The sequence below is a fragment of the Salmo trutta genome, chromosome 26 (assembly GCF_901001165.1).
Source record: "Salmo trutta chromosome 26, fSalTru1.1, whole genome shotgun sequence".
Classification (NCBI taxonomy): domain Eukaryota; kingdom Metazoa; phylum Chordata; class Actinopteri; order Salmoniformes; family Salmonidae; genus Salmo; species Salmo trutta.
In genome coordinates, this window is record NC_042982.1 from 17,930,266 (window position 1) to 17,958,181 (window position 27,916).

Below are 27,916 nucleotides of genomic sequence, written 5' to 3' on the forward strand. Positions count from 1 at the left end.
TCAGTGTCTCTGAATGGCTTTATATATCAATTTCATTCTACTTTTCAATGCTCTTCATTATTTTTATGAACACTTGTGTGTATCGCTTGTTAAATGCTGCACAGCGTCATCCAATCGATCAAAGTCACAAAGCTCTCTGGCGATCTTTGATTCTTCTCTCTCCCCCACCTATAGCCAGTGCAGGACAGGACATGACAGGTGTATTATTGTCAGACCATGAGGGGGTGTCATGACTGGTCATGACCCAGGTTTCTTCCCAAATGCCACCCTATTCCCTAGGTACTGCATTACTTTTGACCAGAGCTCTATGGGGTAAAAAAGTTGTTTATGTTCCCTATATAGGAAAAAAATCTAGATTCCCTACAAAGGGAAAAATATTTGATATCCTATATATGGAATGGGGTGCCCCAGTAAAATCCCTCCAGTGCAATAGCTAGCCCCTCCTACTAGAGCACTTCCTGTGATGAGGTGATGTTGCTAAAGCAACGGCACTGCAGTGTTGATATTAATGTACCCTACCCACAACCTTTTACAGAAGACTGTGTGTTGCAGTATGATATGAGTGGGGAGGAGGGAGGGGTGAGGATAGAAGAGAAAAAAAAAGATGTGTTGCGGTCGTGTGGGGCTGACTTGTTTATTTATTTCATTTTTATCAGAATGTGGTTTGTTTGTATGCTAGTGTTTGATAAATAGGTCCGGTCTGTAGCGGGCTACTAGGTGTACATAGCCACTTATTGATTTGGAGTAATGTTACATGATTAAATGTATGAGACGACTTAATAACACTATCCCGCTTTCACTCTTTTTAGTTTGAGTTTTGTAGTGGGATATTACAGTGCGCCCCAAATGGCACCCTATTCCCTATATAGTGCACCACTTTTGACGGCTCTGGTCAAAAGTTGTGCACTATGTAGGGAATATGGTGCCATTTGGGACGTATCGTAGGTGTCAATGTCCTCTTTTTTTCTCACTCTGATTTTAATGCAACCACATTGGAATCAATTTAGACACCTCAAGACAAAGTGATTGTCAGATGATGGAAACGTTACTTGGGATTTAGCAGTTATGAATTGTTTGATCATGATGTCATGGCTTTACTTCATCCTACCATGTTTAATTCATACACACTACATACCTACGCAGCACCGTATAGTCCACCATTCTACAGTGGAGGACACCTAAGAGAAACACACTTACACATAATGACTATTGACAAAACAGTTAATAGTTTATTCTACTGGGTAATGTCATGTGTGGATAACTCTACTACCTGTCAACTGGCAATAAGAGGCTCTCCTCCACGTGAACTAGTTACATTTCTCAATCGACTTTAGAACAGTTACTCTGAAGGATATCTATCTTTGTGAATAAAAAGTGTGTGTTTATCATTATTGACAGTTTATGCGGTGATATCGTCCACTGAATGACATTGTGTCCAGCAGGCCCAGGTTTTAGTACGTTGTTCTTTTTCATGTCTTCCTTCCCTGGTATCTGACATTAGTGGTTACGCATCACTGCTGTAGTTGTTGCATCAAAACAACTTGGAGAAGAAGCCTTTGTCCCAAGTGACACCCTATTTCCTATTTAGTGCACTACTTTTGAACAAGGCCCATAGGGCTCTGGTCAAAAGTAGTGCAGTATATAAGGAATAAGGTGTCATTTGGGACGTATGCAAAGTGTTATTACATTTTAGTAATTTAGCAGACACTCAATTTGCGCATTCTTAAGATATGTTATCAGAGTAATGTACTTAATGTAACTCAGTCTGGTACACTTAGCTATTCTCTAGATTTTAGCCATGTTCAACAATGTTTTAAGATGACACAACTTAGGTCACTTTATGAGTAACAACAAATAAACAGTATTAAACTATGACAAACTCAATTTTTGTTGTAACAATTCATGTTTTTCTCTGCACAGAAATTTCAGATAGAGCAACTCTTATTGTGCTATGAGACTGACATCTTGCTTCAGTTTAATGTGTTTTAAGTGTGTTTGTGATGATTGTAAACAGATGGCTAATCATAAGACACGTATCTCTTCCTCTCCTTCCCTACTTGCATATCTGGAGCCTTGAGTGGAAACTTGAAAAACTATGTTTATCGATCATAACATTACTAGATGAATGTGTCCCTACTTTGAGTAAAGATATAATGCTGTACATTGTTTGAATGGGAGTATTCTGGCTGTTGAGCTCAAGTACTTAGATGTGCTGCATTATTATAATTTTTTTGTTTGTGACTTTTGGCTTTTTTTTTTGTATAATTTATTTCCTGGCAAATAAAAACTGTACTGTAAAGAGAGAGTCAGTCATCTCCACTGCTCTTGGTTTCCTTTGTCTTCTGATGTTTGTCTTCTGATGACTGTGAAATCACCTCCCCAGTCGGCCTATTGGGTGTATTGAAATTCTTATTGCAGCTTTACCTAAGGATTGGGGATCAATTAAATGGTGTATCAGTCTACTCAATACCCAATATATTTATTTCCCAACGTCCTCTTCTGAGTTATCAGACTCCAAAACATCCACGCAGTATTGTTTTTCCATGGGAATAGTGTTCAATGCACATAGGTTGACAATAAATGTGGCTCAATTCACAGTTGTTTCGGAGACCCGCAATAAGAGCTACAACGCTAATGTTCTCTGGGTGTCACTGAGTAGACTGATACCCCATGTCATTGATCCACAATCCATAGGTAAGGCTGTACAGTGAAATAAGTATGCCCCCAATGCAATTCTAAAGTATAACACATCCAGTGTGATTTAAAGATTTTTGTCAAATTAACAAATTATTGTTTTATGCTGATTTTATATAACAACATTCCAACCTCGTTTAGCATGATATATTCAATTGCGGCATAATTCTACAATTTGTATTCATTTGCATCACTATCAATGACATACTTTTATTTTGAAGGCTTAACCGCAAAGTCCACTATTGTGGCTAATCCTTATTGTGGCTAGCTTCACATAGATGGGTCCGACTTCCATTAATCAAATTAGAACTGCTTTATACATTCGGGTTATTTTAGATGATGACACCAGATTATGTCGTTTTGCTGTGTTTTTGGGGAAGAACATTGTTTGCATCCATGAGCTGGCTAGCTTTCTTTTATGTCCAGCACTGTAGGTGCGCGAGACAACTTTACCAGCAACATAGCATACGTATCGATTAATCAAATCAAATTTTATTGGTCACATACACATGGTTAGCAGATGTTAATGCGAGTGTAGCGAAATGCTTGTGCTTCTAGTTCCGACCATGCAGTAATATCTCACAAGTAATCTAACAATTTTACAACAGCTACCTTATACACACAAGTGTAAAGGAATGAAAAAGAATATGTACATATAAATATATGAATGAGTGATGGCCGAACGGCATAGGCAAGATGCAGTAGATGGTATAGAGTACAGTATATACATATGAGATGAGTAATGTATGGTATGTAAACATTATATAAAGTGCCATTGTTTAAAGTGACTAGTGATACATTTATTACATCCCATTTTTAATGATTAAAGTGGCTAGAGATTTGAGTCAGTATGTTGGCAGCTGCCACTCAATGTTAGTGATGTCTGTTTAACAGTCTGATGGCCTTGAGACAGAAGCTGTTTTTCAGTCTCGGTCCCAGCTTTGAATCGTTGTGACGTGAAATACGAGTAATAGTGTAAACAATGTGTAATAACTACGTACAAAACATAATGGACGGGTCAAATTATTATTTGACGTGCAGTTATATTCAGGTCCTGACTGGTCAACAACCTTATTTGACACGTTAAAAATACTGTTATTTGACGTCTGTTTTGACACGCAAAAATACCTCACACTGTAGGGACATGTGGGAAAGAGATAAGGTGAGAAACAGGCAGAAGACCTGAGGTATTCGTCATTTCTGGTAGAGGGAGGAAGGGGGCGTTTTATTTATACCTAATCGTTATTTATTTTAGATTTTTTACCAATTTCATGCGTTCGATATTATTTTAAACCAAGTACGGTAAACTACATATTCTAATAATTCGACCTGTAATTTGATTTATTTCCATAGCTAGTACGACTCAATCGCGCATCCCTTGAAATCATGTGGTACGTTCCATACCTCTCTGTTGCCCCGGAAGAAAGCAGTTTGCTTTTACCACTTGGAAAGTGATCAGCTCGCGAGGTTGCAACCGTAAAAGTACATGATCTACTCGCATAAAAGAAACACAACTCTTGGAATCCAAGGTTTGCATAAAATATTCACATACTTTTAATATCAAAACTGTGTTGTATACCCCCCTTGGGTGGATGCACTGACGTAAACCTGTGGCAAATATTTAGTTAGCTACGTTAGCCAACAACGGCTAAATATGTTTTCTGACTTGTTGAGAAACTAAGTTGACTAACGTTAGCACTTCAGCAAATCGTTTCCATTGTTTTGGTCGAATTCGATTGATCTCTTTACCCAATGTATTCTAGCTAACCTTAGCTAGACATGCTCGTTAAATACAGCCTTCTTTGCTGGTCCCACGTATTCGACTATGTTCGCTTTTGAACGTCATCATGCCAGAAATAAACTGCGAACTGGCTAGCTAAAGTAGCTGGCTGTTAGCTACCCGCGTTAGTTGGCTAGGTAGCTAGCTTACATTTTTCGTTAACTCGAGCTAGCTAGCTATCTTTCTTGATAACAACAAAAAAGCAGAGCCCCAGTCGTGTGTGTATTGGTGTAATCTTCATGCAGATAATTACTTTTGTGGTTAAGATTATTAATCATATGTATAGTCCTGATTCAGCCAGATCAAGATAACGTTGTTTGCTTCACTAAGCTAGCTAACTTACTAACGTTAGTAGGTAATTGATTGCCAAATAACGTTGATCCGGTAATTTTACATTTGAAACTCTGCATCGTTGGGGAAATGTTCGTAAACAAGCATTTCGCTGTAAAGTCTACACCTGTTGTATTTGGCTCATGTGATGAATTACATTTTATTTCGAAAAGCAATGCATGTTGTGGGCTACCTGTCTACTTAGCCTTTGCAATCGCAGTTAAGTTGGCTACCTGCTAGCTAACGTTAGTACTCTGACAATATTTCCTATGACAGGTCTAGCCTATCTTTTTTAAATTGGATTTGATAACAACCGTTATAACGTACTTTGGTATTGTATTATAGTTCATATTTAGACTATCTAGCTAGTTACCCAGTGCAGTGGGGTTATGAATGTTTCGCATCGTTCGGCATTACGGTGACGCAGTTATTCTGACCAGCGTTGTTTAACGTTAGTTAGCAACTACAACAATAATTGGGAGAAACTCCTGCATGTGTGTCGATGCATATCGTTATTTGTTGTAGTTATGTGTACGTTAACTGGGTAACTAACGTTAGCTAACTATTAGAGTAGTGATCATTGATATGTCTGCTGTCTGTACATTAAAGAATCCGGTAGAAATGTAACTTTAGATAACTAGACTATCAAAGTAACTTGGATGAAATCTGGCCGCTAGCTCTGATTTGACAATATCCAGTTATTTCACGTTTGTTTATCAGCTTCTAACAGAAAGGTCCACAGGTCTCGAGAAGCCAAGGGGGGTATACCCATTTACCCAGTGGTGTAGTGGGGGCTGTGCGCAGTATACTCACTTTTTTTCTGTGGGCATTGCCTACATTTTCTGATGTGGTTTAAGCATTGTTGTGGATTTAGAGCATTCCATTTTGTCTGGTCAGCTCTCCCTTCCAGTCTCTAGAGCCTTGTTGCCCCTTGGATGGTGGACCATTTTTTTATACACACAGGAAACTGTTGAGCGTGAAAAACCCAGCAGTGGAGGCCGTTTATATAAACCTGTGCACCTGAAACCTACTAAAATACCCCGTTCAAAGGTACTTCAATCTTTTGTCTTGCCCATTCACCCTTTGAATGACACACACAATCCATGTCTCAAATGTTTCAAGGCTTACAAAATCTTCTTTAACCTGTCTCCTCCCTTTCATCTACACTGATTGAAGTGGATTTAACAAGTGACATCAATAAGGGATCATATCCTGGATTCACTTGGTCAGTCATGGAAAGTGCAGGTGTTCTTACTATTTTGTACACTCAATGTATTCACATGTCCGCCGCACACAGCCTAGTTTCAGCAAGAGCACGGCTCTAAACTGGTTGTCGCATGGAGCATCTCACAAAATAACGAAAATCAGTAGCTGGTAGGGTAGGTAGGAAAGACGTTTCAATTCAGGATATCTACTAGTAAATGCTAAGTAAGGAAACAATGGGTATGCAAACCAGGTATTGAAAAAGTTTTGTCTGAAGTCCTGGTTAAATCTTTGCCATGTGCAATTCAGCCATCATGCGCTGTTTGAATGAACATTTCTGAAGCCTTTCCTAAAAAGTCTACCCAATTAAATGTTTACTGCAAAGTACGCCTACCTGGCAGAATGATATCTATGATTTGTATCAATCGTGACGGCATTTGTTTTGCAAACTCTGACATCGCATGTACTGTAGGCCTACATTGTATGTACAGGAACACCGCTAGCGAAATGGTCCCTTGCTAGGCGCACAATTTAATTAAAGGGCAACTACACCCTCCCCCAAAATATGATTTCATATTCCCAGACCTCATAAATGTTCTCCTGGTGTGGTTTAAGCATTGTTGTAGACTTGGAACATCCAATTTTTGTTTTTCTATCAAGAATTGTGATTTTGAGAGTGAAACTTTGAGAGGAAAACTCATAAACTATTGGAAAACATTGAATTTTCAGCACAGTGCGCCTTTCCTTTTAGATAATTAGAGTATACCCACTTCTCCAGACACCACTGCAGCTACTGTCTATTGAATGGGCTAAGGTCCACATAACTTATGGACCAGATAGCAGCTAGCCAATTAACAATGCATGTATTGGATGAGATCTGTTTGTTTAGATGAGGTAGCTGCTTCCATATACAGCCAATTGGCTAACATTAAACATAGGAGTTATCTGATCTGTGGTTTACGCCTTGTCTGGCGCACAACCGCGAAAACCACTTACACAAGACGAAGCTAGCTTGCCAGTATGTTAGCTAGTATGTCATCTCTCCCTCCCGCTCTCTCTGTCTGTTGCTGTAGGATAGTACACAGTGTTCGTACTGGCTGAGGAGACAGACCTACAGACGGTATCACAGACACTGGACAGATTTGTAAGTTAACAGACTCATGAGTGAACTATTGGGATAACCCAGTACTGTAGCTAGATAGCTAGTTGAGCCACTGCCAGAGCAGGGGCATTCTGGGAGTTGATTAGCTATGTGATGTGACCATACTGTCTTGTCTTTATGTATGCTCTATAATGTTATGGTACTATGTAGTTCATCACCTCAAGTCTCACTGTAAACTGTGTTTTTATTATAGAATCTTATAGATTTGAATGGACAAGGAGACCAGAAATACATAGGTACTTCTCCTATATACTATCTGTAAATAGTATACTGTTTATGGTATGGCTCTCAGCTCGGTGAGCTGACAGACTCTGTGTGTGTGTGTGTGTGTGTGTGTGTGTGTGTGTGTGTGTGTGTGTGTGTGTGTGTGTGTGTGTGTGTGTGTGTGTGTGTGTGTGTGTGTGTGTGGACCCAGCCCAGCTAGTTAACCCGTGTGGAAACTCTGCGATGCCTGTGAAGAAAAAGAGGAAGTCTTCAGGGTCAGATGACCCGGGACTCAGGAAGTGTAAAATCACCTGGTGAGGAACCCTTCCTCACCCACCACCCGTCACCTCTCCTGCTTCTCACCTCTCCTGCTCCTCACCACTTCTCCCACCATCCTTCACTATTGGATGTTTGGTATTTTTCCTCCACCCCCGACACACACCCCATTTCATGATTCCAACCCCTTAACCTGCTGTATGTAGAGCTGTAGTGGAACTCTGCCTCGCCCAACCGTTCTACTGTAGACCTTCCTTCTCCTCACCCATTCCAGTGTGTGTGTGTGTGTGTGTGTGTGTGTGTGTGTTGCAGCTGCTGCTTGCTGGCTTTGCTCTGTGCAGTGAGCCTTGCTGCTTGACTGGGGAACTCAACACTCAGCACATATTTGTCCCCTTATGCAGCACAGACCTCAGTCAGTCCACAGGAAAGGAGAGGGGGGAGGAGTGTGTGTGACACTGAATATCCTAAGAACTCCTCTCATGCATCTGTCTGAGTCTGTTTAGTGACTGTGTTCTATCTCGTCTGGTGTAGTTTCTGACTGTGGTGTAGTTTCTGACTGTGGTGTAGTTTCTGACTGTGGTGTAGTTTCTGACTGTGGTGTAGTTTCTGACTGTTCTATCCTGTGTGTTGTAGTTTCTGCAGACCCCAGGCTCCAGGCCGGTTGATCAGCCCAGAGGACCAGTTCTCCAATAAGAAATGTCTGGCATGGTTCTACGAGTACACAGGTACAGTGCCTTCAGAAAGTATCCATGCCTAGTTAAAGGTTCAATAAAAATTCCACATTTTGTTATGTTACAGCCTGAATTCAAAATTGATTAACTATATATTTTTTCTCACCCATCTACACACAATACACCATAATGACTAAGTGAAAACATGTTTTTAGAAATATTAGCACATTTATTGAAAATGAAATATCTAATTTACATAACTATTCACACCCCTGAGACAATACATGTTAGACAATCACCTTTGGCAGCGATTACAGCTATGAGCAATGTTCTCTCTCCAAGTAGACTACTGTTGCTATTTGTTCATAATGTAGGCCTATCAGAGTGGTCTACCATAATAAACAATGGAGAAAATGCATCCCATAACATGTTAACATGGAAATAGCTGTTCTATCATTGTGTGTGGTGTTCAATGTAGGCCTACATTCCATAAAACTTAAATAAAATAAAAACTACTTATAAGGATGGACAGTAACCTGTTTATCCGCTTGTCCTTCAGACAAGATGACTGAAAATGTTGTGGTGTTTGATGCAAGAAACCACTTTATTTCCTTACCATTATTATAGAGAATCAGACAAATTATGCTACCCTCTGCCTATTTGCTACTTAGGTTATTCAAGCCTGTCTCAAAATATGACACTGCCCCTTTAAGACAGAAAAAAAGCTCTTTACCCTACTTGCTTTTCAAAGATGTCTAGAAAAGCACACGTTTTGTGCTCTTACAGGAAGCAACCACTCCCTCACTGCTGACTAGAAATTAGCTATAACTGGGCTAAAACTGACTTACTAACAAATGTACACATCTGGCTACATGCAGCTCTTGCTTTGATCTCAAAACAAGCATCTACTCCCGACCACTTATGCTGTAAACACAGTTCAAAGTGAATGGAACAGCTCCATATATGGCAACGATCTATTTGCATATAGGGATACTGCAGCTCTGATTGGCTATGGCGCACCGGTCTGTGTAGAGTATGGGCCTGAGTCATGCTTGTCAATGCAATAGAACTCTGTGCTCTACCTACAAGAAAATGTCTTACATAGTTCGTTTTGTTTCAGTATATTGTGTTGATTCGATCACAATTCGCACAGTAGAGGGAAACGTTGAAATAGTTAACTAAAGGGGAAAATTTAAATCTCGTGCTTCTCTGCGTGGGGGGAGCTGCGAGTCTGCACGCAGTTTAGAGGGAACATTGTCTGTGAGTCTTTCTGGTTAAGTCTCTAAAAGTTTTGCACACCTGGATTGTACAATATTTGCACATTCTTTTTAAAATTCTTAAAACTCTGTCAAGTTGGTTGTTAATTATTGCTAGACAGCCATTTTCAAATCTTGCCATAGATTTTGAGGCAATTTAAGTCAAAACAAACTAGGCCACTTTGGAACATTCAATGTCATCTTGGTAAGCAACTCCAGTGTAGATTTGGCCTTGTGTTTTAGGTTACTGTCCTTCTGAAAGGTGCATTTTTCTCCCAGTGTCTGTTGGAAAGCAAACTGAACCAGATTTTCCTCTAGGCGTTTGCCTGTGAATAGCTCTATTCTGTTTCTTTTTATCCTAAAAAAACTCCCTAGTCCTTGACGATGACAAGCAGTACTACATAGAGCCATGACTACATGGAACTCTATTCCACATCAAATAACTGACGCAAGCAGTAAAATTAGATTTTAAAAAACACCTTATGGAACAGCAGGGACTGAAGCAACACAAACATTGGCACAGACACATGCATATACACACGATAACATATGCACTATACATGGATTTACTACTGTAGATATGTGGTAGTGGTGGAGTAGGGGCCCGAGGGCACACAGTGTGTTGTGAAATCTGTGAATGTATTGTAATGTTTTTTTAAATTGTATAAACTGCCTTATTTTTCTGGACCCCAGGAAGAGTAGGTGCTGCCTTGGCAGTAGCTAATGGGGATCCATCATAAATACAAATACCCATAACATGATGCAGCCACCACCATGCTTAAATATATGAAGACTGGTACTCAGTGATGTGTTGGATTTGCACCACACATAATGCTTTGTATTCAGGACATAGTTTATTTCTTTGCCAAATTCTTTGCAGTTTTACTTTTGTGCCTTATTGCAAACAGGATGCGTGTTTTTGAATATTTTTTATACATGCATCCTTTTTACTTTGTCATTTAGGTTAGTATTGTGGAGTAACTACAATGTTGTTGATCCATACTCAGTTTTCTCCTATCACAGCCATTAAACTCTGTAACTGTTTTAAAGTCACCATTGGCCTCATGGTGAAATCCCTGAGTGGTTTCCTTCCTCTCCGGCAACTGAGTTGGGAAGGACGCCTGTATCTTTGTAGTGAGTGAGTGTATTGATACACCATTCAACGTGTAATTAATAACGTCACCATTCTCAAAAGGGATATTCGATGTCTGCTTTAGTTTAGTTTTACCCATCTACCAATAGATGCCCTTTGTGAGGCATTGGAAAACGTCCTTGGTCTTTGTGGTTGAATCTGTTTTAAATTTACTGCTCGACTGAGGGACTTTACAGGTAATTGTATGTGTGAGGTACAGAGATGAGGTGGTCATTCAAAAGTAATGTTAAACACTATTAATGCACACAGAGTGAGTCCATGCAACGTATTATGTTACTTATTAAGGGTAGTGGTACTCCTGAACTTTATTTAGGCTTGCCATAACAAAGGGGTCGAATACTTATTGACTCAAGATTTCAGCTTTTCATTTTTCATTCATTTGTAAAAATGTCTAAAAACATAATTCCACTTTGACATTATGGGATATTGTGTGTAGGCCAGTGACACAGCTCAATTTAATTGATTTTAAATTCAGGCTGTAACACCAAAAAATGTGGGAATAAGTCAAGGGGTGTGAATACTTTCTGAAGGCACTGTATGTCATGATGATCATAGATGGCCTATTAACGTGGATACACACTCAGAACTCTTTTTAAATTGCAAGGAATTATTGGTCACTAAGTATTGAGTCATTTATACCATTTTGTGTGTGTTTTTGTACATGCTTCCTGTGTACCAGGTCCAGATGAGGTGTTGGGTCCAGAGGGGATGGAGAAGTTCTGTGAAGACATTGGAGTGGAACCAGAAAACGTTAGTCTTCCTCGTCTTTTCTCTTCATCCATCCATCGTTGATAATTATGATGTATGTTCTCTCTCCATCTCTCTCTTTTTCAGATAATCATGTTAGTTATAGCCTGGAAACTAGAAGCGCCAAATATGGGATTTTTCACTAAGGAGGAGTGGCTTAAGGGAATGACTCTACTACAGTGAGTAACCTTGATTTACCACATCACATGTCTATGTTTCTGATGCTTCTCACTCTATAGGTGTGACTGGGAAACCGTGTGTGTTAGTGACACTACACCCCCCCCCCCCCCCCCCTATAGGTGTGACTGCATAGAGAGGTTACAGGGGAAACTGGACTACCTGCGCAATCATCTCAACGACACGATCATCTTTAAAAACATCTACAGATACGCCTTCGACTTTGCCAGAGTGAGTCCTCAATCACTGGTTCACAGCCAGGAAATGGTTTGACCTCCTGAGAAGAGGAGGGTCCGGTTGCATTTGGAAAGTATTCCGACCCCTTAACCTTTTTCACATTTTGTTACGTTACAAAGATCAAGAAAAAACAGGATTTTAGAAATGTTTGCAAATTTATAAAAAACTGGAATCACATTTACATAAGTACTTTGATGGTCCTGAGTGCTCTAGAGCAGGTTTTCATCAAGGATCTCTGTACTTTGCTCCGTTCATCTTTCCCTCGATCCTGACTAGTCTCCCAATCCCTGCCGCTGGAAAAACATCCCCACAGCATGATGCTGCCACCACCATGCTTCACCGTAGGGATGGTGGCAGGTTTCCTCCAGATGGGATGCTTGGCATTCAGGCCAAAGAGTAAAATCTTGGTTTCATCAGACCAGAGAATCTTTTTTCTCATGGTCTGAGAGTCCTTTAGGTGCCTTTTGGCAAACTCCAAGTGGGCTGTTATGTTCCTTTTACTGAGGAGTGGCTTCCCTCTGGCCACTACCATAAAGGCCTGATTGGTGGAGTGCTGCAGAGATGGTTGTCCTTCTAGAAGGTTCTCCCATCTCCACAGAGGAACTCTGGAACTATGTCAGAGTGACCATCGGGTCCTTGGTCACCTACCTGACCAAGGCCCTTCTCCCCCGGTTGCTCAGTTTGGCCGGGCGGCCAGTCCTGGGGTCTGAGTCTCTTCACGGGGGGCTCTGGCTGTCCAGGGGGCTGGCAGTGGCAGCAGTCATGATGGTGTTGCAGCCAGCTCTAGGAAGAGTCTTGGTGGTTCCAAACTTCTTCCATTTAATAATGATGGAGGCCACTGTGTTCTTGGGGACCTTCAATCCTGCAGACATTTTTTGGTACCCTTCCCCAGGTCTGTGCCTCTACACAATCCTGTCTCGGAGGTCTACGGACAATTCCTTCGGCCTCATGGCTTGGTTTTTGCTCTCATATAGAGCCTTTCCAAATCATGTCCAATCAATTGAATTTACCACAGGTGGACTCCAATCAAGTTGTAAAAACATCTCAAGGATGATCAATGGAAACAGGATGCACCTGAGCTCAATTTCAAATCTCATAGCAAAGGGTCTGAATACTTATTATGTAATAAGTAGGCTATTTCTGTTTTTTTATTAATACATTTGCAAAAAATTCAAAAACCTGTTTTCCCTTTGTCATTATGGGGTATTGTGTGTAGATTGATGAGGAAAAAACGTATTTTAATCAAAAGGCTGTAATGTAACAAAATGTGGAAAAAGTCGAGGTCTGAATACTTTCCGAATGCATACATTATCTCTTCCTCTTTATCATCTCTCTTACCCCTCCCTCTAACTCTCTCTGTTCTCGCCCCTTCTCCCCCAGGATAAGGACCAGAGGAGTCTGGACATGGACACAGCTAAGTCCATGCTAGCGTTGCTACTGGGGAGAACGTGGCCACTCTTCCCGGTCTTCAACCAGTTTCTGGAGGTAACACACACTCTGTGCTGAACACAGCTGTGTGGTTCCTGCACTGACTCGTTCCTAATATCCATCTCCTTTCTCCTCTCTCTGTCCTCCCCCTATCCCCGCTCCTCTACCGTCTCTTCCTCTATTTTCTCTCCTCCCTTGCAGCAGTCCAAGTACAAGGTGATGAATAAGGACCAGTGGTATAACGTCTTAGAGTTCAGTCGTACAGTCAGCACAGACCTCAGTAACTATGACGAGGATGGAGCCTGTGAGTACGTACACACACACTAAATCATACAAAAACACACACACACGAAAAAACACACACAGTCCCTCTCACACTAACACTACTCTCTCTCTGTAGGGCCGGTGTTATTGGATGAGTTTGTGGAGTGGCAGAAAGCTCGACTGGCAGCGTTATAGCTGAGGACACATTCGCCAAACCACAGAAGAGGAGAAAGAGGGAGCAGGAGGAAAGAGAGAAGCACACATGAAGATGTTCTCCCTCCGTTTGAAATATACAGAAACGGCACACACACTATACAGAGACGGCACACACACACCTTATATGGACTGTGCACACACACACACACACCCACACGGTGTCACGGAGCGTGCATACACTTCCAGTGACGGCCTCTGTGCTTAGTGGGCCAAACAGTGAAGTCCTCTCCCTCTCTCTCTCTCTCCCTCTGAAGATTATTTTTCAGTGTTAATTTAAACAAGTTCAACAAGAAGAAAACAAACAAAAAGCTAAACAAAAGGGGGAACTATTTTTCATATATATTGCATCTGTGGCCACAGTTCTCTAGCCATTGTTGTTAAGCTCGACTGGGGAATTGTTTTGGTTTCCTTGAACATTTTTTCCATTCATTTTTGAGTCTTACCTTGTTTATAGTATGTTTTCAGAACAAGAATAAAGAATGGAATTCAACCAAATATACTGGGCTGTGATTGGTACGACCAAATGAATCTTGTTTACCAGACACTTGCTCGCTGCTCATAGGGTCTGGTGGATCAACATGTCAAACGTGGCCTTCGTTAAAGGGCCAACGCAGACGTTTTTATATCGATATCAAATATTTTCTTGTTAACAATTAAGTACCTTAATGTGATTGTTTTAAATGAAAATGCTCATAAAGAAACAGGACTTAGCAAATACCAATTTCTCAAGCAAGAATTTTGCTAGGTCTGTCTGGGAGTGGTCTGAGTGGGGAGGAGAAAACGATGTTATTGGCAGAGAGGTTTGGAACTCGTATTGGTCCATTAACAAATGGTGATGTCACCAGACAGGCCAAAACTCCATCCCACCAAAACAGGTGGTCTTTTCGAACAGCTCTTGCACTAAAAGTACATTATCAGAATGTTCACAGTATTACTCCAGCCTCACTATGGGAATATACATAGTGTAGAAAGCATTAGGAAACTGTCCTAATATTGAGTTGCACTCCCCCCTTTTGCCCTCAGAACAGCCTCAATTTGTCGGGCATGGACTCTACAAAGTGTTGGAAGCATTCCACAGGGATGCTGGCTCGTGTTGACTCCAATGTTTCCCACAGTTGTGTCAAGTTGGCTGGATGTCCTTTGGGAGGTGGACCCATTCTTGATGCACATGGGAAACTGTTGAGCGTGGAAAAACCCAGCAGCGTTAGTTCTTGACAATCAAACTGGTGCGCCTGGCCCCTACTACCATCTTTTGTCTTGACCATTCATCCTCTGAATGGCACACATACACAATCCATGTCTCAAGGCTTAATAATCCTTCTTTAAACTGTCTCCTCCCCTTCATCTACACTGATTGAAGTGAATTTAACAAGTGACATCAATAAGGGCTCATAGACTGACCAGGTGAAAACTATGACATGGAAAGAGCAGGCGTTTCCAATGTTTTGTACACTCAGTAGCTATAAAACACAGGGAAATCACTTTTTTTTTAACTGCCCTGGGCCTTTAACCCAATAGAAAGAACACGAAAAAGTCCCGAGCCAATAGCCATCGGCTTTATATTTAATCAATCACTTCCCTCTGAACACTTCCTCACATAGTGTGCTTCTAATTTGGAGCCCTGTCTTGTAGTCGTGTGATTCACTAAACTCAAATAATGATGAAATATATTTTTTTGCTCACTCCTACATAGGCCAGACTATAGATGTTATTCCAGGCTTATTAGAGCTTTGCACAATTATAACCTGGGTTAGAACCATATACACTGGGACTAACACAATCATCCAATGTTAACATGTATTTTTTATGTTTTATTTCCAATTATTTCTACAAAATATTAATGGAATCTGCTGGATTTGATGACAAGTCAAAATCTGAAATTTGTCTGGGAATTTGTGATTGAGTAAATGTTTTACAATGGAGTGTAATGGTAAGGCACTATCTGTTAAAGTTGTCCAGTAAGAAACACTCATTTTTGTTTTCTGTTCCAAACCATTTTGGTACGGTGTGTCTGTATGCTCTATTGAACATGACCCTGATCTTTCTGCTTAGGGGCTGCATCTATCAACACTAGGAGGGCTGATCTAGAAACAGTTTCGCCTTTTAATTCGTAATGATTAAGATTTATATGAACCGGTCAGGATGGGATAATTTATCAGCAGCCATACGCTTTATGAATACAGGCCCAGATCTTGTATGTCACATCTCAAGTTGAAAGACTGGTTTCTCCTGGCCCTGGGATGGACTGGCTGTGTCCCTTTCGTCAGGGTCTGAGTCCTGGGGGTCGGAGTCTCTACCCGGGGGGCTCTGGTTGTCGAGGGGGCCGGCGCTGGCAGCAGCCATGATGGTGTTGAGCCTGGTGAGGGACAGCGAGCACTGCTTGGCCCAGGGGGCGGGGGATAAGTACTGTTCTCTTCATGACATTTGCCCCTGAAGCTTCTCTGAGTTTTGGCTGGTGGAGATGGGCTGACTTTATCCATGATAATGCTTGTCGTCGAGGCAGAGTCATCCTCTTGTTCCACATCCTGCCGGAATGCCACGCTGACTGTTTCACCATGGTTATGACGTCCCTGTCCTAGCGACCGCACCCAATTCACACACCTTAGGAGTGCTGGTAAAATGTATCTGTATTTATTGTTGATGATGTTTAAATGGGAAGTTCAGAGTTTTACAACTAGACTACTTCCACTCTGAAAGCAGTCTATGGGCCAAGAGAAACTAATGCATGGTTCGGTTTTATTTAAACAACCACTACAAGTTTCAGAAAACCATGATTTAGTTTCTCCTGGCCTATATTCTACTTTCAGGATGAGGAACCATCTAACATGAAGTAAAATACTGAACAGTTTAATAAATATTTAATATAGGTAGATAAAGTCATGCACCTGTCCAGTAGACTCCTGCTTAGAGCTCCAGAGCTGGACTCCACCAGGAACGTCACCACTACTGATGCCGTCACCGCCTCCACAAACACACCGTCAGAAACCATGGCAACATCCCTCTCCATGACCACCCAGAACACTCCTGACCACCCGCCTGGGTTCGACCACACGGTCCTGTCGACTGCAGGCAGTCCTGAGGGAGGTAAAGAGTGAATGCATGGCTGAGTCCCAAATGGCACCCTATTATATAGTGCACTACTGTATTAACACAACATGGATGCCTTACAACAGTACTTACAGCAGGTAGGATGAGTGTAGTTTGTCCTCCGGTCAGTAGGAGGCAGTAGTACAGGCTGCTGTGGTGAGGAGAGGCAATGTTGATCTGCAGGCTACCATCTTGTTGCATAGTAACCACATCTTTCTGGTTGGCATGAAGACTGCTGTTCAGGACCTGACTGAATGGGGTCTGCCAGTAGTGGACCACTCCTACACACACCAGTATAACAGGTGTACGGGGACATTCCAAAAAGGTAGTCTTTTTTTGTGTGTGTTATCTCACCTGCATGTGTTGTGTTCATGCAGGGCAGTGTGAGGCTCCTCCCTTTGTGAACTCTGACCCTGGAGGTGTAGCTTAGGGTTAGACTGACCACGCCCATACAGAGTGCTGAGCCAATCAGCAGATAGCCCGGAATTCTCCCCATCCCCACCACTCTACACACACACACACACACACACCCACAGAGGAAGGATAATGTTTCCCAGAGGACCCATGTTGAGTAACATGTTTTTATATTCCACAGAAAAATAATAAAGCAATCAACCAATCAAGTATCTGACATGCATTCTCTTGGCATACTCCTTCATTAAAACACACAGGTTGAATAAGTAATAGCCTTGTGAGAAAAATTATATTTCAATACATTGCTCCTCATCACAATATCATTATGACTTACTGTGTAGTTTGTTCTAAGTGTATCTCCTTAAACAACAAAGCGTCTTCATTTAAACTAACACGTTAGATGTTTCATGTCCATCTCTCCCGTTGTCTGATGTGAATGTTGTCTTTCTTCAGTTCAGTAAAGTGCAGTTTCTCACATGACTTTTCATATGTCCGGTGACTCCAGTCCCTTAGTGTTAAACATTAATGACACAGCGCGACAGACAGACACTTCGCCACCTCGGTCACGGCCACTGGCTCCACCTGACAGTACATTACGCTGCTTTCCTTTTACCCGGTGGCCACAGGTGGGCGCTGCAGTGCTGTAAATAGCGGAGACGTGAAAAACAAACTGTAACCTTGTGCCGATTAAATTAAATTGTATTGGTGACATACACATGGTTGCAGATGTTATTGCGAGTGTAGTGAAATTGCTTGTGCTTCTAGTTCCCGACAGTGCAGCAATATCTAACAAGTAATCTAACAATTCCACAGCAACTACCCAATACACACAAATCTAAATGGATGGAATAAGGATATGTACATATAAATATATGGATGGGCCATGACCGACCGGCATAGATGAGATGCAATAGATGGTATAAAATACAGTATATACATCTGGGATGAGTAGCGCAAGATATGTAAACATCAATATTAAAGTGGCATTAATAAAGTGACTAGTGATCAATCTCTTAGAGTGGCCAATGATTTCAAGTCTGTATGTAGGCGGCAGCCTCTCTGTGTTAGTGATGTCTGTTTAACAGTCTTGAGATAGAAGCTATTTTTCAGTCTCTCGGTCCCAGCTTTGATGCACCTGTATTGACCTCGCCTTCTGGATGGTAGCGGGGTGAACAGGCAGTGGCTCAGGTGGTTGTTGGCCTTGATTATCTTTTTTGCCTTTCTGTGACATCGGGTGCTGTAGGTGTCCTGGAGGGTAGGTAGTTTGCCCCCGGTGATGCGTTGTGCAGACTACACCCCCTCTGGAGAGCCCTGCGGTTGTGGGCGGTACAGCTGCCGTACCAGGCGGTGATACAGCCCGACAGGATGCACTCAATTGTGCATCTGTAGAAGTTTGTGAGGGTTTTAGGTGACAAGCCAAATTTCTTCAGCCTCCTGAGGTTGAAGAGGCGCTGTTGCGCCTTCTTCACCACACTGTCGGTGTGGGTAGACCATTTCAGTTTGTCTGTGATGCGTGCGCCGAGGAACATGAAACCTTCCACCCTCTCCACTGCTGTCACGTCGATGTGGAGAGGGGGGTGCTCCTTCTGCTGTTCCCTGAAGTCCACGATCATCTCCATTGTTTTGTTGCCATTGAGTGAGAGGTTGTTTTCCTGACACCACACTCTGAGTGCCCTCACCTCCTCCCTATAGGCTGTCTCGTTGTTGTTGGTGATCAGGCCTAATACTGTTGTGTTGTCTGCAAACTTGATGATGGAGTTGGAGATGTGCATGGCCACGCAGTCATGGGTGAACAGGGAGTACAGGAGGGGGCTGAGCATGCACCCTTTTGGTGCCCCAGTGTTGAGGATCAGCGAAGTGGAGATGTTATTTCCTACCTTCACCACCTGGGAGCGGCCTGTCAGGAAGTCCAGGACCCAATTGCACAAGGTGGGTTTTAGACCCAGGGCTTCAAGCTTAATGATGAGCTTGGAGGGTACTGTGGTGTTGAATGCTGAGCTGTAGTCAAAGAACAGCATTCTTACATAGGTATTCCTCTTGTCCAGATGGGATAGGGCAGTGTGATGGCGATTGCATCGTCTGTGGACTTATTGGGGCGGTATGCAAATTGCAGTGGGTCTAGGGTGACAGGTAAGATGGAGGTGATATGATCCTTGACGAGTCCCTCAAAGCACTTCATGATGACAGAAGTGAGTGCTACGGGGCGATAGTCATTCAGTTCAGTTACCTTTGCCTTCTTGGATACAGGAACAATGGTGGCCATCTTGAAGCATGTGGGGACAGCAGACTGGGATAGGAAAAGTGTTACATTGTCTCCAGACTGGCAAATTGATTGATCTGCTGCATACTGGCTGCAATTTGATTTGTTCACACAGGCAGCCTAATTCTTTAATTGTTTCCACTAATTGTTCTTTTGACCGATCACATCAGATCTTTTCACATTAGAGCTTTTTCAGATCTGATTGGCCAAGAGACCAATTTGTGAAAAGATCAGAATTGGGCTTGCAGTGTGAACGCAGCCTAAACGCATGCCACTGTGCCATCAGACATACATCTTCGAAAATATTCTACACCAACATTATATCTTTCTTTGTGCGTTTTGAAACGAATTAGACCTAATTCTGGAGAAAAATTAAATATTGAGTTGCGAAGTTGCTTTAGTTACAATTCTTTATGAAGAGTGAGGTGAGGAGTTTTGCCCAGAATCGAAAGATAATTATAAAATGGATGGTTCGAGCCCTGAATGCTGAATGGCTGACAGCCGTGGTATATCAGACCATATACCATTTATTTGTATGATCTAATTACGTTGGTAACCAGTTTATAATAGCAATAAGGCACCTGGGGGGTTTGTGATATATGGCCAATATACCAAGGCTAAGGGCTGTGTCCAGGCACTCCGCGTCGCAAGTAAGAACAGCCCATGGTATATTGGCCATATACCACACCCCCTCGTGCCTTATTGCTTAAACATCACACTTTTTTTAATGACAAGGCAGAAGTAGACTACTGTTTGGAAATTAGCTGAAATAGGCACTTTCCAAAAGAGACGTGGATTTATTCTCAAATGGTTTATGTGAAAATCAGTAGTCTCCAATTAACATTTTTAAGAGCTTTGATTCAACTTGATCATGTCATTGGAGCAGTAGGTCTAGTCGACACTAAAATAGACCACATGTTTCTGATCAACATGATCAGGGAACAGGAGTAGCTAGAGCTCAGCCCTCCCCTGTGTGTGAGAGAGAAAAAGAGAGTGAGATAGAGACAGCAAGCGAGCCCTGAGGAGCTCGTGCATCAGAAGAGCAGCCTCCGGGAGGGAACAGGGGGTCTCACCGACTGAAGCCCCAGAGAGAAACGAATACGTCACCGAGAGAGTCAACTCTTCCAAGGTAAACTAGCCCAAATTAAAGCAGCCAGTCGGTTTTACGGAAATGTATGACGATGAATGAACTTATTTAAACTTTTGTAGAGCATAGCCTACAGCAATTATGCATATGTTTGTCTCTGTGTGAATGTATTTCAACTTTTCTAGAGCATACGATTTTGCCAACTGCTAGCCAAGTTAAATTATATTCCACCATGTAGTCCTACTTCACATCAACTGAGTTGAGCGAAGACGAGAGTGAAGAAGCGGGTGGGAGCGCGGAAGTTACATAATATATTTTTTTACATCAAAAACTACCTATTTCAACACCCCCAAAAATACTTACACAGGACAAAAGCAGTATTAAAATATATATATATATATATATATATATATATATGTGATGACGGAGCCCACACTAGATGTAGCGCAACTCCGTTGATGTGAAGTACAGTACATCGTGGATTTGAGTTTTACTTGGCTACCAACTGCTGTGTCTTCAGCAAGTATAAAACACGTTTTGACGTTAGTTCAGTTCAATAGTCTACTATCTACTTGTGGGTGTGGTTGCTTTGCTTAGCTTACTCGCCGGAGAGCAGAATATACACTTTCTTTCCCCCCAGCAGCTGCAGTCTGTAAAATGTATTTAGACTTACTGAGCAGAGCTACTACCTTTGTCCCAGGCTGTGGAGGTCTGTTATGAATCCTGACTTTCTCTCTCCATCCCCACCTCATTTCTCCTCAGTACAAGTTCTAAAGCCTGATGAGTCATGTAGGACTCAACTATTCAGTGCAGTCCTATACTCTTGAGTATAGTAAATGGGGACTGAACTGTGAACAGCTACGGTTGTAGTATAGTTTGTCTCTGTCATTCCAGTCTGTACCATGTCACACCCTCCGCTAACATTGGGTTGGTGTTGTGGTTAGAGTAGCTAGCAGATTGTTACAGACTAATGTGACGCTCGCTCCATTCTTTTTTATTTATTTAACTAGGCAAGTCAGTTAAGAACAAATTGTTATTTACTATGACGGCCTGGCAAAAGGCCTCCAGCAGGGATGGGTGCTGGGATTAAAAATAAATAAAATAAAAACATAGGACAAAACACACTTCACGACAAGAGAGACAACACTACATAAAGAGAGACCTAAGATGGCAACAACACAACATGACAACAACATGGTAGCAGCACAAAACAGGGTACAAACATTATTGGGCACAGACAACATCACAAGGGGCAAGAAGGTAGAGACAACAATACAGCCTTAGGCTCCCGAGTGGCGCAGTGGTCACTACAGACCCTGGTTCGATTCCAGGCTGCATCAAAACCCGCTGTGATTGGGAGTCCCATAGGGCAGCGTGATTGGGAGTCCCATAGGGCAGCCCACAATTGGCCCAGCGTCGTCCAGGTTAGGCCTTCATTGTAAATAAGAATTTGTTCTTAACTGAATTGCCTAGTTAAATAAAAATTAAATAAATAAAAGTGTGCAAAGCTGTCATCAAGGCAAAGGGTGGCTACTTTGAAGAATCTAAAATCTAAAATATATTTTGATTTGTTTAACACTTTTGGTTACTACATGATTCCATATGTGTTCTTTCATAGTTTTGATGTCTTCACTATTATTCTACACTGTAGAAAATAGTCAAAATAAAGAAAAACCCTTGAATGAGTAGGTGTGTCCAAACTTTTGACTGGTACTGTAAGTACTTTACACCACTGCCTAAAGGACTCTCAGACCATGATAAACAAGATTCTGTGGTCTGATGAAACCAAGATTGAACTCTTTGGCCTGAATGCCAAGCGTCACGTCTGGAGGAAACCTGGCACCATCCCTACGGTGAAGCATGGTGGTGGCAGCATCATACTGTGGAGATGTTTTTCAGCGGCAGGGACTGGGAGACTAGTCAGGATCAAGGGAAAGATGAATGGAGCAAAGTACAGAAAGACCCTTGATGAAAACCTGCTCCAGAGCGCTCAGGACCTCAGACTGGGGCGAAGGTTCACCTTCCAACAGGACAATGACCCTAATCACAGCCAAGACAAACACAGGAGTGGCTTCAGAACAACTCTCTGAATGTCCTTGAGTGGCTTAGCCAGAGCCCGGACTCGAACCCGATCGCACATCTCTGGAGAAACCTAAAAATAGCTGTGCAGCGACGCTCCCCGTCCAACTGACAGAGCTTGAGAGGACCTGCAGAGAAGAATGTGAGAAACTCACCAAATATAGGTGTGCCAAGCTTGTAGCGTCACACCCAAGAAGACTCGAGGCTGTAATCTCTGTCAAAGGTGCTTCAACAAAGTACTTGGTAAAAGGTCTGAATACTTATGTAGATGTGATATTTCACAAAAAAAATAAATTATAAACCTGTTTTTGTTTGGTCATAATGGGGTATTGGGTGTAGATTGAGGGGGGAAAAAACAACAACAATTTAATACATTTTAGAATAAGGCTGTAATGTAATAAAATGTTATGTCAAGGGGTCTGAATATTTTCCAAATGCACTGTACAAAGAGTGAGAGAGTGATACATGATGAGTGTGGGATAGAACGAAGGGTAGTATGGAGAAGGAAAGAAAGTGAAACAGAATTAAAACAAACAGGCAAAGCAAACGAGATGAAGTGTACATGAAAGAGGGGAGAGAAAGAGAATGATAGAGATATGGAGGGGACCTCTGTAGTAGTAGTGATTTTGACATGTGGAGATAACAATGTTTCCTGTCAGGACAGAACCCAATAGTCCCCTTCCTAGACACAACCCACAGCTAGGCTGGCCACATTCCATTCATACCCCTAGTCCCCTTCCCTAGTTCCTACTCCCTCTGATCTGCAAGGAATATATAGTTGTAAGTAGTACCGTGATAGCTCCATCTAGACCTCCAGTAGACTAAGTCCAACCAGTAGCGGTGGTTTTGTATTTATTTATATTTCACCTTTATTTAACCAGGTAGGCTAGTTGAGAACAAGTTCTCATTTACAACTGCGACCTGGCCAAGATAAAGCAAAGCAATTCGAACACATACAACAACACAGAGTTACACATGGAATAAACAAAACATACAGTCAATAATACAGTCGAACAAAAGAAAACAAAAAGTCTATATACAGTGAGTGCAAATGAGGTAAGATAAGGTAGTTAAGGAAATAAATAGGCCATGGTGGCGAAGTAATTACAATATAGCAATTAAACACTGGAATGGTAGATGTGCAAAAGATGAATGTGCAAGTAGAGATACTGGGGTGCAAAGGAGCAAGATAAATAAATACGGTATGGGGATGAGGTAGGTAGATAGATGGGCTGTTTACAGATGGGCAATGTACAGGTGCAGTGATCTGTGAGCTCCTCTGACTGCTGGTGCTTACTTAAAGCTAGTGAGGGAGATATGAGTCTCCAGCTTCAGTGATTTTTGCAGTTCATTCCAGTCATTGGCAGCAGAGAACTGGAAGGAAAGGCGACCAAAGGAGGAATTGGCTTTGGGGGTGACCAGAGAGATATACCTGCTGGAGCGCATGCTACGAGTGGGTGAAGCTATGGTGACCGGTGAGCTGAGATAAGGCGGGGCTTTACCTAGCAGAGACTTGTAGATAACCTGTAGCCAGTGGGTTTGGCGACGAGTATGAAGCGATGGCCAACCAACGAGAGCGTACAGGTCGCAATGGTGGGTAGTATATGGGGCTTTGGTGACAAAACGGATGGCACTGTGATATACTGCATCCAGTTTGTTGAGTAGAGTGTTGGAGGCTATTTTATAGATACCATCGCCGAAGTCGAGGATCGGTAGGATGGTCAATTTTACGAGGGTATGTTTGGCAGCATGAGTGAAGGATGCTTTGTTGCGATATAGGAAGCCGATTCTAGATTTAATTTTGGATTGGAGATGCTTAATGTGAGTCTGGAAGGAGAGTTTAGTCTTACCAGACACCTAGGTATTTGTAGTTGTCCACGTATTCTAAGTCAGAGCCGTCCAGAGTAGTGATACTAGACGGGCAGGCAGGTGCGGGCAGTGATCGATTGAATAGCATGCATTTAGTTTTACTTGCATTTAAGAGCAGTTGGAGGCCATGGAAGGAGAGTTGTATGGCATTGAAGCTCATCTGGAGGTTAGTTAACACAGTGTGCAAAGAGGGGCCAGAAGTATTCAGAATGATGTCGTCTGCGTAGAGGTGGATCAGAGAATCACCAGCAGCAAGAGCGACATCATTGATGTATACAGAGAAGAGATTTGCCCAAGAAATGAGCCCTGTGGCACCCCCATAGAGACTGCCAGAGGTCCGGACAACAGGCCCTCCGATTTGACACACTGAACTCTATCAGAGAAGTAGTTGGTAAACCAGGCGAGGAAATCATTTGAGAAACCAAGGCTGTCGAGTCTGCCAATAAGAATGCTGTGATTGACAGAGTCGAAAGCCTTGGCCAGGTTGATGAATACGGCTGTACAGTAATGTCTCTTATCGATGGCGGTTATGATGTCGTTTAGGACCTTGAGCGTGGCTGAAGTGCACCCATGACCAGCTCAGAAACCAGATTGCATAGCGGAGAAGGTACGGTGGGATTCGAAATGGTCGGTAATCTGTTTGTTAACTTGGCTTTCGAAGACCTTAGAAAGACAGGGTAGGAAAGATATATAGGTCTGTAGCAGTTTGGGTCTAGAGTGTCACCCCCTTTGAAGAGGGGGATGACCGCGGCAGCTTTCCAATCTTTGGGAATCTCAGACGATACGAGAGGTTGAACAGGCTAGTAATAGGGGTTGCAACAATTTCGGCAGATACATTTAGAAAGAGAGGGTCCAGATTGTCTAGCCCAGCTGATTTGTAGGGGTCCAGATTTTGCAGCTCTTTCAGAACATCAGCTATCTGGATTTGGGTGAAGGAGAAATGGTGGGGGCTTTGGCGGGTTGCTGTGTAGGGTGCCGGGCAGTTGACCGAGGTAGGGGTAGCCAGGTGGAAAGCATGGCCAGCCGTAGAGAAATGCTTATTGAAATTCTCAATTATAGTGGATTTATCGGTGGTAACAGTGGTTCCTAGCCTCAGAGCAGTGGGCAGCTGGGAGGAGGTGCTCTTATTCTCCATGGACTTTACAGTGTCCCAGAACATTTTTGAGTGTACTACAGGATGCAAATTTCTGTTTGAAAAGCTAGCCTTAGCTTTCCTAACTGCCTGTGTATATTTGTTCCTAACTTCCCTGAAAAGATGCATATCAAGGGGGCTATTCGATGCTAATGCAGAACGCCACAGGATGTTTTTGTGCTGGTCAAGGGCAGACAGGTCTGGAGTGAACCAAGGACTATATCTATTCCTAGTTCTACATTTTTTGAATGGGGCATGCTTATTTAAGATGGTGAGGAAGGCACTTTTAAAGAATAACCAGGCATCCTCTACTGACGGGATGAGGTTAATGTCATTCCAGGATACCCCGGCCGGGTTGATTAGAAAGGCCTGCTCGCAGAAGTGTTGTAGGGAGCGTTTGACAGTGATGAGGGGTGGTCGTTTGTTCGCAGACCCATTACGGATGCAGGCAATGAGCCTGAGATCTTGATTGAAGAGGTGTATTTGGAGGGCGAGTTAATTAGGATGATATCTATGAGGGTGCCCGTGTTTACGGATTTGGGGTTGTACCTGGTAGGTTCATTGATAATTTGTGTGAGATTGAGGGCATCAAGCTTAGATTGTAGGATGGCCGGGGTGTTAAGCATGTCCCAGTTTATGTCACCTAGTAGCACGAGCTCAGAAGATAGATGGGGGGGCAATCAATTCACATATGGTGTCGAGGGCACAGCTGGGGGCAGAGGGGGGTCTTTAGCAAGCGGCAACAGTGAGAGACTTGTTTCTGGAAAGGTGAATTTTTAGAAGTAGAAGCTCGAATTGTTTGGGTACAGACCTGAATAGTAAGACAACTCTGCAGGATATCTTTGCAGTAGATTGCAACACCGCCCCCTTTGGCAGTTCTATCTTGGCGGAAAATGTTATAGTTAGTGATGGAGATTTCAGAGTTTTTGGTGGTTTTCCTAAGCCAGGATTCAGACATGGCTAAGACATCCGGGTTGGCAGAGTGTGCTAAAGCAGTGAGTAAAACAAATTTAGGGAGTAGGCTTCTAATGTTAACATGCATGAAACCAAGGCTTTTATGGTTACAGAAGTCAACAAATGAGAGCACCTGGCACTGCAGGACCTGGATTAACCTCTACATCACCAGAGGAACAGAGGAGAAGTAGGATAAGGGTACGGCTAAAGGTTATACGATCTGGCCGTCTAGCACGTTCGGAACAGAGAGTAAAAGTAGTTGACTGAACTGCATACAGTATTCCTGTAGTGAATGAATGAATTACATTTTATTTTTGTGTCAAATCACCAGTTGGCAAACCCATTGCTTATGGGATTAATTGACACAGAAACAAACTTTACAATAATTGACTGTGATAATTCAGTGGTAATTCTTCTTCCGGTGGTCTCTGCAGTGTGCATCACTTAAAATGTAAAAAAAAAAAAATAATGATACAATTCTATACATAATAATAATTAAGGTTATCCAAACTATTAGTGTATACTGAACAAAAATATAAACGCAACATTTTCAAAGATTTTACTGAATGTGGAGGTCCTGGTCTGGCATAGTTACACATATTCTACGGTTGTGATGCCGGTTGGACGTACCGCCAAATTCTCTAAAACGACGTTTGAGGCTGCTTATGGTAGAGAAATTAACATAAGATTCTCTGGCAACAGCTCTGGTGGACATTCCTGCAGTCAGCATGCCAATTGCGCACTTCCTTAAACTTGAGACATCTGTTGTATTGTGTTGTGTGACAAAGCTGCACCTGTGTAATGATCATGCTGTTGAATCAGCTTCTTGATATGCCACACCTGTCTGGTGGATGGATTATCTTGGCAAAGGAGAAATGCTCACTTAGAGGGATGTAAACAAATTTTATTTCAGTTAATGAAACATGGGACCAACACTTTACATGTTGCGTTTATATTTTTGTTCAGTGTAGTTAGTACTTCTAGCTGTTGTGAACCGACCACTCCTTTCACCCCGCTCCTTGTCTATGGTAAACTGTGTGTGTGTGTGTGTGTGTGTGTGTGTGTGTGTGTGTGTGTGTGTGTGTGTGTGTGTGTGTGTGTGTGTGTGTGTGTGTGTGTGTGTGTGTGTGTGGTGTGAGTTCTCTCTCTAACAGGGTTGTCAAACACTAACATGATTACACTGCCTGGCAACATCCCATAAGCATTTCCATGACTACAAGAGAGTCCTACTGACTG

At 42.4% G+C, this 27,916-nt stretch overlaps 1 protein-coding gene, 1 long non-coding RNA gene and 1 pseudogene across 8 annotated transcripts; 2 read left to right on the top strand and 1 right to left on the bottom strand.

The window, feature by feature from the left end:
• Positions 1–4,092: 4,092 nt before the first annotated feature.
• Positions 4,093–14,293, top strand: LOC115163299 (DCN1-like protein 5). Of its 6 annotated transcripts, XM_029715070.1 has the most exons (11): positions 4,093–4,223; positions 7,081–7,151; positions 7,363–7,405; positions 7,585–7,687; positions 8,283–8,374; positions 11,409–11,479; positions 11,564–11,655; positions 11,776–11,884; positions 13,271–13,375; positions 13,520–13,622; positions 13,719–14,293. In XM_029715070.1, the coding sequence occupies exons 4-11, from the start codon at positions 7,617–7,619 to the stop codon at positions 13,775–13,777; spliced, it is 702 nt and encodes a 233-aa protein (XP_029570930.1). In that variant the 5' UTR covers positions 4,093–4,223; positions 7,081–7,151; positions 7,363–7,405; positions 7,585–7,616; the 3' UTR covers positions 13,778–14,293. The 6 variants fall into 6 exon arrangements, with proteins under 6 accessions (XP_029570930.1, XP_029570931.1, XP_029570929.1 ...); XM_029715071.1 differs by lacking the exon at positions 7,363–7,405; XM_029715072.1 differs by lacking the exon at positions 7,081–7,151 and having other exon boundaries at positions 4,101–4,223.
• A 1,039-nt stretch (positions 14,294–15,332) lies between these two features.
• On the bottom strand, positions 15,333–18,057 carry LOC115163303 (uncharacterized). Of its 2 annotated transcripts, XR_003869723.1 has the most exons (4): positions 17,634–18,057; positions 17,240–17,391; positions 16,979–17,036; positions 15,333–16,873 (listed from the first exon to the last, which is right to left on the bottom strand). It is a non-coding gene; the product is annotated as an uncharacterized LOC115163303 (long non-coding RNA). The 2 variants fall into 2 exon arrangements; XR_003869722.1 differs by having other exon boundaries at positions 16,979–17,391.
• Positions 18,058–20,276: 2,219 nt separating this feature from the next.
• The window catches only part of LOC115163302 (calpain-5-like), a 30,610-nt pseudogene continuing 22,970 nt past the window's right edge, over positions 20,277–27,916 (top strand).

Excerpts from the sequence above, each read along its gene's own strand:
- LOC115163299 (XM_029715068.1), top strand. The coding sequence starts at position 4,181 with ATGATCTACTCGCATAAAAGAAACACAACTCTTGGAATCCAAG. Across the intron at positions 7,688-8,282 it reads AGGAAGTGTAAAATCACCTG|TTTCTGCAGACCCCAGGCTC; the intron begins GTGAGGAACCCT and ends TGTGTGTTGTAG. Across the intron at positions 13,623-13,718 it reads CTATGACGAGGATGGAGCCT|GGCCGGTGTTATTGGATGAG; the intron begins GTGAGTACGTAC and ends CTCTCTCTGTAG.